Below are 12,323 nucleotides of genomic sequence, written 5' to 3'. Positions count from 1 at the left end.
AAAAGAAGAAGGGAGAACATTATATTGTATAAGTTCTTCAATAGCTGTAAACTAACAACGCCAAAATAGAATTTTATTTCGGTTTAAAGGAAATTAACGACAGATTTATTAGACTCTGTTCAGAGTCTTCGTCAGGAGACTTAGGGCAACGGGTGAAACTCTGACCCGCTTCAACTTCCGCTACAGCTTCGAAGTCGAAATTGGCAAACGTCGTTTTGAGGAAACGAAGATCGAGGGGATCGCTCCTTTCACCGGTCGGCCATCTTGGGGATCAAACGAAAGTTATGTTAGCGGTTGATAAATGTTCTGTTACATCGGCGGCGGTGTGTCGTAAGCCTGTTTCGTCGAAGTGGGTCGGGTCGGTGGTATTCCAGCGACACCGTATCGATCGCCGGCTAGAATTTATTGCTCGAAAACGAAGCTCGACGACGGTTCAGGGACATCGACCAGCAACGAACCCGCCGATACTCGTGCGAGCGGAGGAGAAGACGGCGAGGCAGGTGCAACGCGAGGCATTCCTGTCGAACGGAAAAACAGGCTCGAGTGTCAACCACGATCGGGTCTGTTCTGTGCATTTTAATTTCATCGACTTCCTCGGCCGTGCGAGGCATCCGAGAGAACCACGTAGACACGTACACACGCATATAATCTTATCTCCGTCGATTTCCAGGTGGATCGACGGGCTCGAATCTTTCCGAGGAAAAAGTTCAGCTCCGCGGCGATAAACATAAAATTTGAAACGTCTCGAGACCGCTTTTAAAAGACGTCGCGCGCACGGTTGCCTCGAAGGGACGAGTGATGCAATTACGCGATTTTAAAAAGCTGCCTCTCGCCGGCATCTCATAAATGTTAACGGGCCCCCGCGCGATCACAATCGCGGGTCTATTAATAGCGGCGAAATTTATTCGCCTTCGGAGAGTTCCGCGAGGGGGAAAGAAACTGTTCCATATTTTATAATCGTCCCGACGTTCGCACCTGCCTCTTTAACCGAACAACTGTAAAAATCCACCTCTTCCCGTCACGATCCCGCTTCCTTATCGCGAACCGAAACGCGTCTACTTTCAAGGACACCCAGTAGACCATCCCGAATGTCGATGAACCCCGAGAAACTGCAAGTACCGAGCCTGTTCCATTGAATGGAGAGCCGTGAATCGCCGGAACCTGTACAAGTATCATTCAACGAGCGAGAAAGAAAGTCGAGAGGAATGCTAGGCGCTCGGAGCGGCGAGGACGAGGCGTTACATCAACTTGCCCGTCAATTTCACCGCGTTCCGCGTTGGACACCGCCATCAACAGGCGCAACAAACTGTAACGAGCGCTGCGAACGACGCCGAACGACGCCGAACGACTTGTCCGACGATGTTTTTTTCCCCTGATCGACTCGAGATTGCCGACCAGACCACTATATTGGAATCGAACAGACCCGGTTTTATCATTTCGGATCGCCGAGTTCTTCGATATCGAGTTTCGCTTCTTATCGAATCTACCGCGGAATCTTCTCGGTGCTTGAATTACGCACGATAACACAACAACAACAGAACATATTTTCTCCGTTAGCTCTACAGTTATAAATCTGTCGATTAATTCCCCCTAGCAGTCGCAACGCTATTTGCGCCGTGAAATGCATTATTTTTCCGGTTTCATGAATATTTATGAACAGCGCGGACAGAAAACTAGCCGCGAGCGAGCATTAACGTAGTGAAATTGTGCCAAGGATGCCACGACAGACAACGAGAGCCAAGTCACGCCTACGTGACACCGGTCGTTAACCGCTAACTCGTCGAAATCACGCGCACACACGAGCTCAATCATTAATGAAGAATCATCGAGGGGCACAGAGGCGTGCGATCGTGGAAAAAAAAAGTTTCTGGATCAGACAACCGCCGACTCTCTCGCACAATAACCCTGTCGATCTCTTCCCCCTCCCTCCCCCGCTCCCCTCTCCGCTGTGTGTGTCACTTCGATTGTCGTTGCGTGGCACGGCTTCACAGGGACGTGACAAGTGCGTGTAGCCTCGGTTAATTACCGGCTCGGTAACCCCGCCGACTAATTAGCTCCGGTAATTTATGAGGAAGCTCTCGCGGACGCGTTCGGGTTTATCGTGCGTTTATAAATAATGCGTTCCAATTAGAAGTTCGCGTTCCTCGCGCGGCCGTAACTTAACGCCATAACGGGCCGCAGAGATTAACAGCCGAAACACGAACGAAACTGCGCTGCCACTTCAAAGCAATCGAATCTAGTTTACCGTTCTCAACGCTTTCATCGCTCGATCCTCTAAATTATTATACCAGTTGCACTTTCGGGACAGTATAATTTAGTTTTACACATTTATTGTCCATCATTGTCCCACGCGTTAACCCACTACGTTTTATTTTACGGTTTCAGTGATCAGAACATTTTTGTGAATCGTAATTTCCCTAAAAAAGGAGAAAATTTATATATACTCTATGCCTATATGTTCCTCAATAGCTGTACGTTAACAACGCAAAAATTTTACAGGGAATTCTCGATGTATGTCGCCGAGGCCTGGATGATAAATGTCGCGGAATTATCCCCACTACTCCAAGAAGCTCGAGAGACCACGGTTGCCGAAAAGTCTAACATAATACGGGTATGTCTCCTGGACGATACGCGAAAATAAAGAAATTTTATTATTGGATTAGTAGTGGTCTCCTGGTCTCACACCGATACACCGACCTGTATTGTGTTTACACTCCTCGGCGACCGAGGTCACTCGCTATTCTTTTCTACGCTCGGCACGGATCAAAGAATAAGCGACTCCTGGAGGATAAACGACATGTTGCCGACATGTATCGAGAATTCACTGTATTTCGGTTTAAAGGAGATCAATCACTAAATAAGAATGCAAAATAAATGCAAAATAAAATTGTCTGCATCGACTAGAAGAAATAGAAACTGAGAAGAATGTTATTTCTTCCCTTGCTAATTTTAACCCTTTGCACTCTCGGCGCTATTTTCATTCTAAAACTAAATTTATCTTCCGTCTTAGAATATTTTCATTTTATTCATACGAAACTGATCCGATTTCCACAGATAATATTTAAATGTTTAGTAATCTATTAAATACAAATTTTGTAATGTAACAAACATTTTGTAATATTGTTTGTAATTTCTTTGAAATAATGCCACAACCATTTCCAGTGGTGCTTCAGAGTCACCACTCGAGTGCTAAGGGTTAATAGACGAGAAACAGTATATTGACATTTAAAATTTTTCTAATTTTTCTACAACGTCAAATTTTATCTACTCAATTTTGTTACAAACGCATGAAGATCCGCAGTCTGTTAACAACATACATATTTATTGGACTCTGCTGGGAATCATCGTCGCGAGTATGACTCGACGTTGTAGGGCAAGGGGTTAATTTGCAGCTTCGTTCTCCGAAGCGGAGCAGAAGGTCCGACGGGAAACCAATTCCAAGCTAAAAACCGAGGCGGAGAAAAAGAAGATGTACGAGACGCGATGATTTTCCCAAAGGTCATGCTCGCCGAAAGGTCAGAAGCTGCCGGGCATTTCTAGGAAGTTTTAAGGTCACCGGGAGAACTTGGAGAAAACTCCGAGCTTGGCAAATTCAATTTCTTCGCTGGAGGTTTGCTCGCGTGAAGACAAAAAAGAAAAGGGAAAAAGTGGAGCGAAAGTTCGTCGGAATGAAATCCAATAACGACTTCGGGGGCTCGAGCGGCGTCGGCGACGACGCGAAGAATTTCAAGTTTCGAGAAACGACTGAGCCAGAAGAACGAAAAGACGTAGCAGCAGAAGAAGAAGAAGAAGAACAAGAAGAAGGCGACGTGGAAGGGAGATGATTTTTTAAAATGGCAGCGTCAGCTTTAATCCGCTTTAAGCCCATCGACGAGGAAACTACATCGAGAGAGGCAGGGTGTCGTGGCACGAAACGAAACACCGTCGGGCTCTATTGTTGCGTACCGTGGAGTGCATAATTAATGACCTTCGTGCCGGTCGAGTTTTGCAATGCAAATGCCGGTTGGAATCGCTCGCTCTCCCTCCCTCCCCCTCACCCCTCTCTCTCCTTTCGCAGAAATAAACGGGCGCCGCGTGCATGTGTACCCGTCGGTCCTTCCTACGATAAACACCGTGAAAGTTTCTCGATCGGTCCTCGATCGATCCGCCGGTGATCGAGAGGATCGACGCGCGTCAGCCGCGACATACACACAGACACACACACTGTAATTTAGTAATTCGTTCACCTCCTTTCCATTTTTAAATCCCTCGACACGTCTGCTACTCGCACACTCCACGCAACGTTGAATTAATTTATGCTACAATGTTTCTCGTACTCTCCGCATCACCACACGAACAATTCGCCAGATACAAATCACGTCCCAGAGATATTCCGAAAGCTCCGATAAATTCAAGGGAAATTCACCCACGGACCAGTTCCGCGAAGCGAAATTTAAATGCCGATCGTAATCGCGCACGTGATCAGATAAATTATCGTCCCGGGCAAACAAACGTTCCCCGGTACGATTAACAGGACACCCGGTACGTACGTGGAAAGAGGAGAAAAAGGTAGAATCGGGAAAGCTTCCAGGAATCGGCAGCGAGCAGGAGCATATAAATCAGCTCAGCCTTCGGAGCGCGTCCCAGAAGCGCGTTTTTCTTCTCTTGATCTCGTCCTTGCGGATCGAGCGGAGGAAGAGGAAAACCCTGATAGGGAAAGAAATCCGACACTCGATACACACTCTTATCGACAACAGGCGTGCGCGTTATCTCGCTTTGAAAAGATTGCTCCTTTTTATGCAACGCTCGGCAAGGTCGCGCGATCCGCGGGCAGGATCGCGGGAGGAAGCGCGTCGCGCGATTAGACTGACCTTCGGGCGACGAGACGAAAGCACGGTGGTTTAGATCCGAAATCCAAGATCCGGCTGGCCTCCATTCACGTTCCCAGCGACGTTATCACTACAGGAAGCAACGGCAGTCACTCCGACGATCTACGGAAACCCAGGACTGGACGGATTCTCTATTCGAGCAGAGTGTTTCGCAGACTTTTCTCACGATCCTGCTGGCCTCCATTCGCGTTATCACAGCCGGAAGCAACACCTACTCTCACTCGATGATCGAAGGAAACGCGGGATATATCTTGATGATTCGCTTGCCAAAAAATTCGGCAGACGGATCGCGGCCAAATCGCTCGAGTTTTTCACGAAGACTGCGACGTGCCGGATCGGCGAGCAACCGAGAGGCGGGCGAGCGTTATCAGAGCCGCGAAATGGAAAACACTCGGCCGACGATAAGCCGGTTATCGGGAATTATCTGCGCGGCAACGAACAGACCCTGCGCAAGATCCGTCGGAGAACTTGCGAACCGAGCGACCGCTGCGCGAAAGAGATTCGAAACGATACGATCCGAGAGACGATACTCTTTCTCTCACTGATCCGAGCGGGACGAAAGCTCGCCAAGGACTGGCAGGACACAGTTTTCGTAGGGTGGAAGAAGGGCAGGTAGAGGTCCTACCCGGGACCCCGCGTGAAAGGATCCTCTCGGGTTTACGCACCCATACGTGGCCGTAACGCGACCCGCCGGTTCTCAACCTGTTCCGCCACTTTCTTCCTTCGGTATAATACCTCCTCGTGGATCTGTCACGTGGCCCCCGGAAAGATTAACGATCTTTTTCGAGGCTGATATGCGGCGACGATTTCTGAGAATTTCGGTTTTTTGTTGGACACCTTCGACAACATCAAATTTATTTGACGGCGCCGTCTCGGATTTGTTTGAACGCGTTTATTTGGTGCGACTTGGCATCTTAAATATAGACGGTAGAATTTTTATTACTATCTTTTTTTTTTAGCGATAATTGAGCAAAGTTATTTAGTGCCCCTGAGACTTGTGACCCGGAAAATGTAGATAGTAGAACTGTTCTTGCAGAATTTCCATTTTTTTAACGAAACTTGAATGAGCGGAAAGATTTACTGCTTCCGAGATTGGTGATCTAGAGTACGGATCTTCTAGAGTGATCCTTCTAGAATTGTTATTGCTATTTTATTTTCTTGTAAAAGTTGCGCGATTAAAAATTTATCACGCAATTCTTGGGGTTTATCATTTGTGCGTATTGCAGAGCAATTAGCAGTTCCTCGTGGATAATCTAAGAGTAGTTCTTTTCCCGCGATAGTCGTCAATTGTTCGAAGATGGCTGCTCAGATCGAGGACAAATATTATTGCAGCGAGGCAGGGAGCGTTATCGTTCATCAAGTTTGACAAAACACAGTGGCTTAATTGATGGCACATCTCACGCGGGCGTTTGACTCATCGTATTTTCGTAAAAAAGCCTGGCAATCTTATCGCGCGACGGCTTGAGAATTATTTTCTTCTGAAGAAACACATTATTCACAATGATTACACAAGCCTCACGGAGATATCAGTGTTTGCAGCTTGTTGACCTCAAAGGCATCGCCTGCGGCTGTTTTCTCTTCCTGAAGTTCGAGCCGAAGACGAGAGCAAGACCGAGGAAGATCGCGATATTATTCGATCGATAAATTTTGCAACCTCTTCCCACGATTTCAAAAGACCTCGCCGAAAAAAAAATTCATTCGCCCGAGAAACGTTGTACGAAAAAGCGAAGAGAACAGTTGTGTCGATTGAAACAACTGTGTTTTTTTTTTTTTTTGTCGACAGTGTCAAATTGTTTGCTCGACGCGGGAGACAGGAAGAGATTATACAACGGCCCGATCAGGAGATACGGAGATAAGAACCGACTGCTCGCGGGAGCTTCGGCGTTTCGAATTATCTGTATTGCGTAAGGTCTCGTGGAACGCCGCACAGCCACCGTGAAAAATTCCATGTCATCGAGCTCATGCTCATGCCTCGCATTCTCGGGCACATACGGTCTCTATCGGAAGCAATCGCGGCTACTACCAAGGCCGAGCAATTCTTTTATCGAACACACGCCGCAGCCTGGAAATGCGAACAACGCGGGAAATCGCACGCAGACACGCTCGACAAATCGAAATACCAAATCGGAACACGTAGGCGGCACTAAGAGGCAGCACTAATTAATAGACGCACACGATTCTTCCTACTGCTGACGCTGGAACCCCAAACAGTTCAAGGATCGTTAGACAAATCGATCGCACTCGAGCGGCGCTTCCGAGGCGCCACTAAAAATTGCTATATCATTATTCAAAATATTTTTTTAATTATTAACCCTTAGCACTCGAATGGTGACTGTAAGGCACCACTAGAAATTGCTGTATCATTATTCAAAATATTTTTTACATTATTAAATTTGTTAGTATTTAATAAATTACTAAACATTTCGGTACTGTACGAGTAAGTTGTACCATTTTCGTATGTATAACACGAAAAAAGATATATAGTAGGGCAATATTCTAGGTCGGAAGAAATGTTTCGTTTTGGTGTTAAAATAGCTTCGAGTGCAAAGGGTTAAGTTTGTTCATATTTGAATCACTGAACATTTAAGTATTGTATAAGCAAATTGCGCCAGTTCCATAAGCACAAAATGAAAAAAGAATAACGGAAACATTCTAGGTCGGAAGAGGTGTTCGGTTGTCGAGTTCAAAGGGTTAAATTTGCGCACACCCTATAGTTCTATATTGCCGAGATTCTTGCAGAAAATGTTCAGTAGCTTGAACGTGTTTCGGGGGATGTTGGAAATGTTGAAGGTTGCCATAGGTTGAGAACGACGAAGAAATGAGAGACCCTGAGGGTCCGAGGCAGGCAGCCAAGTACACAGAAGTGCGGGGCAGGTTTTCGGTGACTGTCAGGGCTGTAACACGCACAAAAGGCAGGTGCTGGAATGCATTGATTGCCTGCTGTCCCCCTCCCCCTCCGCACCCCTCGTTCCCAGCCAGTGTGTTGTCGGTCGTCTCACTTGCTCGCAGCCAGCATCCGCGTGTGTCTCTACCACCCGTATCTGGTCTGGGAACAACCACCCTTCTCTCCCAGGGAACGCAGAAGGAGAGAGGACCCCTCGAGCCCCGGGAGAACTCGTTTTCCTTCGGTTCGTTCGCTCTCTCCTCGGATTATTCCTCTTTTCTCGGGACACGAGGGCGGCCCCCGCTGATCGACTGCTTCCCCCCACCCCCCTGGCCTCTCAAACGCGTCTCTCTTCCTTTCGTTTTGCTCTCCATATCGGCCGCATTTGTTATTCGAGCCCGATGATCGACAGCCCACGGATCAAACGATCTATCATGATCGACACGACCGACCTGGAAATCCCATCCCGACTTGGTCTGCAGCTCTGCTAACCCTCTCAAGATTTCTTTGATTACACGATTTTTTGAAGCACTGTGATTTCTCTGTACATGTCGCCGAGACCTGCATGATAAACGTCGCGGAATTATCCCCACTACCGCGGGGTATACCCTGTGAGGGGCCGCGGAGCTCGAGAGGCCTTGGACGCCGAGCAGTGTAAACATAACACGGTAGACCCGTGTTGTTGACATATATCGAGGATTCATTGTACTTCCTCAGGATGATGCAACTTTCTTAACAAATTCTGTCAAACGGCAATTTATTTAACCATCGAACGGCGGACCATTTTTATGATTGAGGATTTCTAGGACCATTCGCTGTTTTATTTATCAGTTCATGTTTCTCAACTTCTTATACATAAGTTTATCTTTTTATTGTTCTTAACGTAGCACTGATTCGATGAACTCCCCAGAAACGGAGTAATGACTCTGGGTCGAAATTTTGGTCACAGGTAGTCTACCTGTGCGTCGCAGGTAGACTGCGGATTTTATGCATTTATGGCCGTGGTGACTAAGTGGAATTTGGAATGGTAAACGGATTAGAATATACTTGGAATACCAATCTATTGTAATGTGGAAGTCCACAAACTAGTCACAGGAAACCCAAGTGCTGTTTTTGACAACATTGTGCAGTTTTCCTTGGAACGTTCTAGACATCAATGCATTGACGTGCGGACTTGTTGTGGACGTTTCGGAACAATTTATGCAATGTTTATCTTTTTCCAGAGCGATTTGAAGACAATGGAAACGATGAGAAATTTTTAATATCATTAACCGTCGTACAACGCACATTTTTCGTTACCGAATGGTCGAGAACCATACACAGTTTCATTTGTCGCTTGCTACACCCATTTTTGTACTTTTCAATAGATATTTTCTCAAATACAATTTCACTAAAAATTATCCTACACGAAATTTCACAAAATGTCGCACTTTGTAATACAACTGTACCAACTATGAAAGACTTTTAGGTAAAATCGTGTCGCCGAAGTATGCAGAAAATGTTAAATAATTTTTGCGTACCCCGGCCGGATCGTAAGGGTAGCGAAACATAGCAGCGGGGTAATCTTTCTTCATCGGTGGTGGTTTTCGCAACGTTCCCGGGAATTCGCGGCATCGACGAAGGAATCCGAGGCAATTTTATGAGATGTTAATAGGGTACCGGTTTCGGCTTTGGAAAATTTCCGAGTTTCCGTCGAGACGGGGGCGGGGGCACAGCTGGCACTAAGCGGAAACTTCCCGCGAAATTCCGCAAAGGGAATTCCTAGGGTTTCGTGTAACCGTGGTCGCGGTTTCCCCGAGAAATACTTGCTTTCTACGGGACTCCGCCCGCCTCGAAATGTACTGAATTATTCCGCGCGTGGGCTACGAAACGACCGTCGGCTCGTCTATATTTTACAGTCGGAATGAAGCGCAGTTTCTTTGCTCCCGATTTCTACCGGAAATATCCTGTTTTCGCGTAAACAGTCGCGGAACGCGTTCCCCGAACTCGCTGCATAATTGCGCGAATTCTTCAAACAATTCCACCGCTGACGGAACTACGACTACATTCTGCTGAATTTTTGCGTGCGAGAGATGCGAGCACATATTCGCGGGAAACGCGGATATCGCTCTGGGAGCTTCGAAGAAAATTTCTACGGTACACAAAAGAGCACAAGTTCCGATTTTGAAGACGTTTTGCTTATTAACAGATTGATCAAATGTGTCAAGAGTATTAATTTATTCGTTCTGAAGTTGCTGTAAAATTGTTTATTTTTTGTGGAGCCTCTGTGGAAGGGGAAAATGTGCGATTGTTGCAGTCGAATCACGGAACTTCGAAACGGGGATCCCCCTCGATTGTATTTCATTCCCATCGAGCGACCTTAATCGAATCGCCCACGCTTCCACCCCAAGACAATTTCCCGGAAAACTCGGCTGCCCGGATACGGATTGAAAAGCAACGATCGTTGGGTTACTAGGCTCTGGGGTGGTTTTCCCCTTGGGGCCAGGTTCCGTTTTCCTTGTTATGATTCCCCCAGTACCCCACAAAACCGTTTCGTAATGATTTTTCAGGTCGTGGGACGGCGTACTTCGATGCGCAATTTCTCAGGCTGTGGGAAATCGCTTCGCTATTTAACCGTTGCTGGAGAAACAACCCATTTTAAAAAATAAATTCCTGATAGTCATCCCCTTTGTCAAGGGTTGCTTAAAGATATGACAGTCAAGTTACTAGAAGATTATAAATGCTCCTGCTTATACATACATTTATACATTAATTTATAGAAATTGGAGTGGAATATAAATTTATCCCCTGTGTTCAGGGTTGCTTCAAGATATAACAGTCAAGTTACCAGTAGATTATAAATGCTTCTGCTAATGCAGACATTTATAAATTAATTTCTAGACATTGGAGTGGAATAAAAATTCATCCCCTGTGTTAAGGGGTTGCTTGAAGCCAAGATATTAAAACTATTCAATTGTGAATATTTCTGTACAAACCCTGGCTACTACAACATCCTCCGTAGAAGTTCAAAATAAAAACACAACCACCAAGGCTCGCTTCACAGCACCCCCCCCCCCCCAAAACAAAAACTATCGTTTCAGTTTTCCACAAAGATGCCATTTGGTGTCACAGATTTCGACCAACTTCGGAGTCCATGATTACGAACGTCATGAATAAATTTCGACGAGCTACCAAGGAAGGTTTTCTGTGGAATTCGATGATTAATTTGGCGGGGACCGGGAAGGGGGGCTCGACCGTCTAGAGAAAGGGAAAAAGTCGAGTGGTTGTTTCGGGGATCGGGCCTCGGTTTTGGAGAGTGCCGGCGATTATAATTCCCGTGAATTTTTGTGTCGAGCATCTGTCGGACACGCTGCCGGCACCGGCACCGGCAGAACGAGGCCGGAGGTCATTAAAAACACGCGCGCCGGCGAAAAACAGGCAGTAAAGGCTGACTAACCTTTTGTTGTGCCAGCCTGAGGGACTCCTCGAAGTGCTTGTGAACTGCCTGCTCGGCGGCCCTCTGCTTCTCGAGCCTCTCCCTTTCCATCTTGGCCTCCCTTTTCTCGCGTTCACGCTCCAGCCGGACTTCCGCTTCTCGCCGCTCCCTGCAACGCACACAAAAGTTTCAAGGTTACAACACGGTTCTCTTCGGGTTCACCTCGGAGTAGATGCTCTCGGTCGATCCTCCGCTTTACGCATAGATTCTACATCTCGACAATCTGTTTTCGATTTCATTGACCTTGGCAAACACTGAGGTTGTGCTCTACAATTTTTTTGAAAAATGAGCATCCTACTGATTTGGATCAAATCGTTTTTTAAATTAAAGCAACCCTACTGGAATGAGTCGATTTTGAATTGGGGCAAGGGACCCAAAAATGGTATTCGGTTTGCAAGAAACGAATACAAAATTTGAACTCGTTTACAGATAAGTACAGCCCACAAGTGCCTATTAGGTGAAATTGCGTGAATATTTTCCATCAGTTATTTTTAGAATTTATAAACATCATAAATGGACAGCGGATCGTTGCGTAAACATAAAAACTGTCTTCGATCACATCGAGAAGCATGGTTCAAATAAAACCATATCTCTCCTCTAAGCGACTTCGGCAAGTCAAAAATAGCATAGCATTAATTATTCCTTCCGATGTTTTCACTGTTTTGTCTGTGGCTTGTTCATTCCTGAATGCATAAACGCGGCAGTCTGGTCATAAAATATTCATTAGCATGTCATTAAAAATACTTCTTATCCCGTCTAACGCGACTGGATCGTCTGAATTCATCGGAGACCTATCTACAGCGTTTATTAAACATCTTCTTTCCCTGCCGAAACACGTGACCAATTAATGTAATCGATTCTCGGTACGCTGTCGCGATTACGTCGCGACGTAAACGCTCGGCGTTATTTCCATTTGTTTATTATATTAATAGCGAGATAGCCGAGCGAGATAGCGAATAGAAAAATAGATAAAACCGCGTTAAAATAGCGCAATTAAAATCGGCGTGTCTCCGGCGCAGCTCGTAGATGCTCGTACAAAAAGAGCCTTGATAACGTAACGCCGACGACAACGGTGGCAGTAGCTCGGCGTACATAT

At 46.2% G+C, this 12,323-nt stretch overlaps 1 protein-coding gene and 1 long non-coding RNA gene across 5 annotated transcripts in view; one reads left to right on the top strand and one right to left on the bottom strand.

Annotated features, from left to right (window-relative positions):
• The window catches only part of LOC143354397 (uncharacterized), a 532,419-nt gene that overhangs the window by 155,393 nt on the left and 364,703 nt on the right, over positions 1-12,323 (top strand). The window lies entirely within an intron of this gene.
• Positions 1-12,323, bottom strand: part of Kdm3 (Lysine demethylase 3) — a 365,285-nt gene that overhangs the window by 28,231 nt on the left and 324,731 nt on the right. For all 4 annotated transcript variants that reach the window (XM_076788423.1, XM_076788426.1, XM_076788424.1 and 1 more), the window contains exon 9: positions 11,189-11,336. In XM_076788423.1, the coding sequence (XP_076644538.1) occupies positions 11,189-11,336 (148 nt within the window). The remainder of the gene's footprint in view (positions 1-11,188; positions 11,337-12,323) is intronic.

This window comes from Halictus rubicundus, chromosome 5, assembly GCF_050948215.1.
Source record: "Halictus rubicundus isolate RS-2024b chromosome 5, iyHalRubi1_principal, whole genome shotgun sequence".
Classification (NCBI taxonomy): domain Eukaryota; kingdom Metazoa; phylum Arthropoda; class Insecta; order Hymenoptera; family Halictidae; genus Halictus; species Halictus rubicundus.
This window is presented reverse-complemented; position numbering and strand designations above follow the sequence as displayed.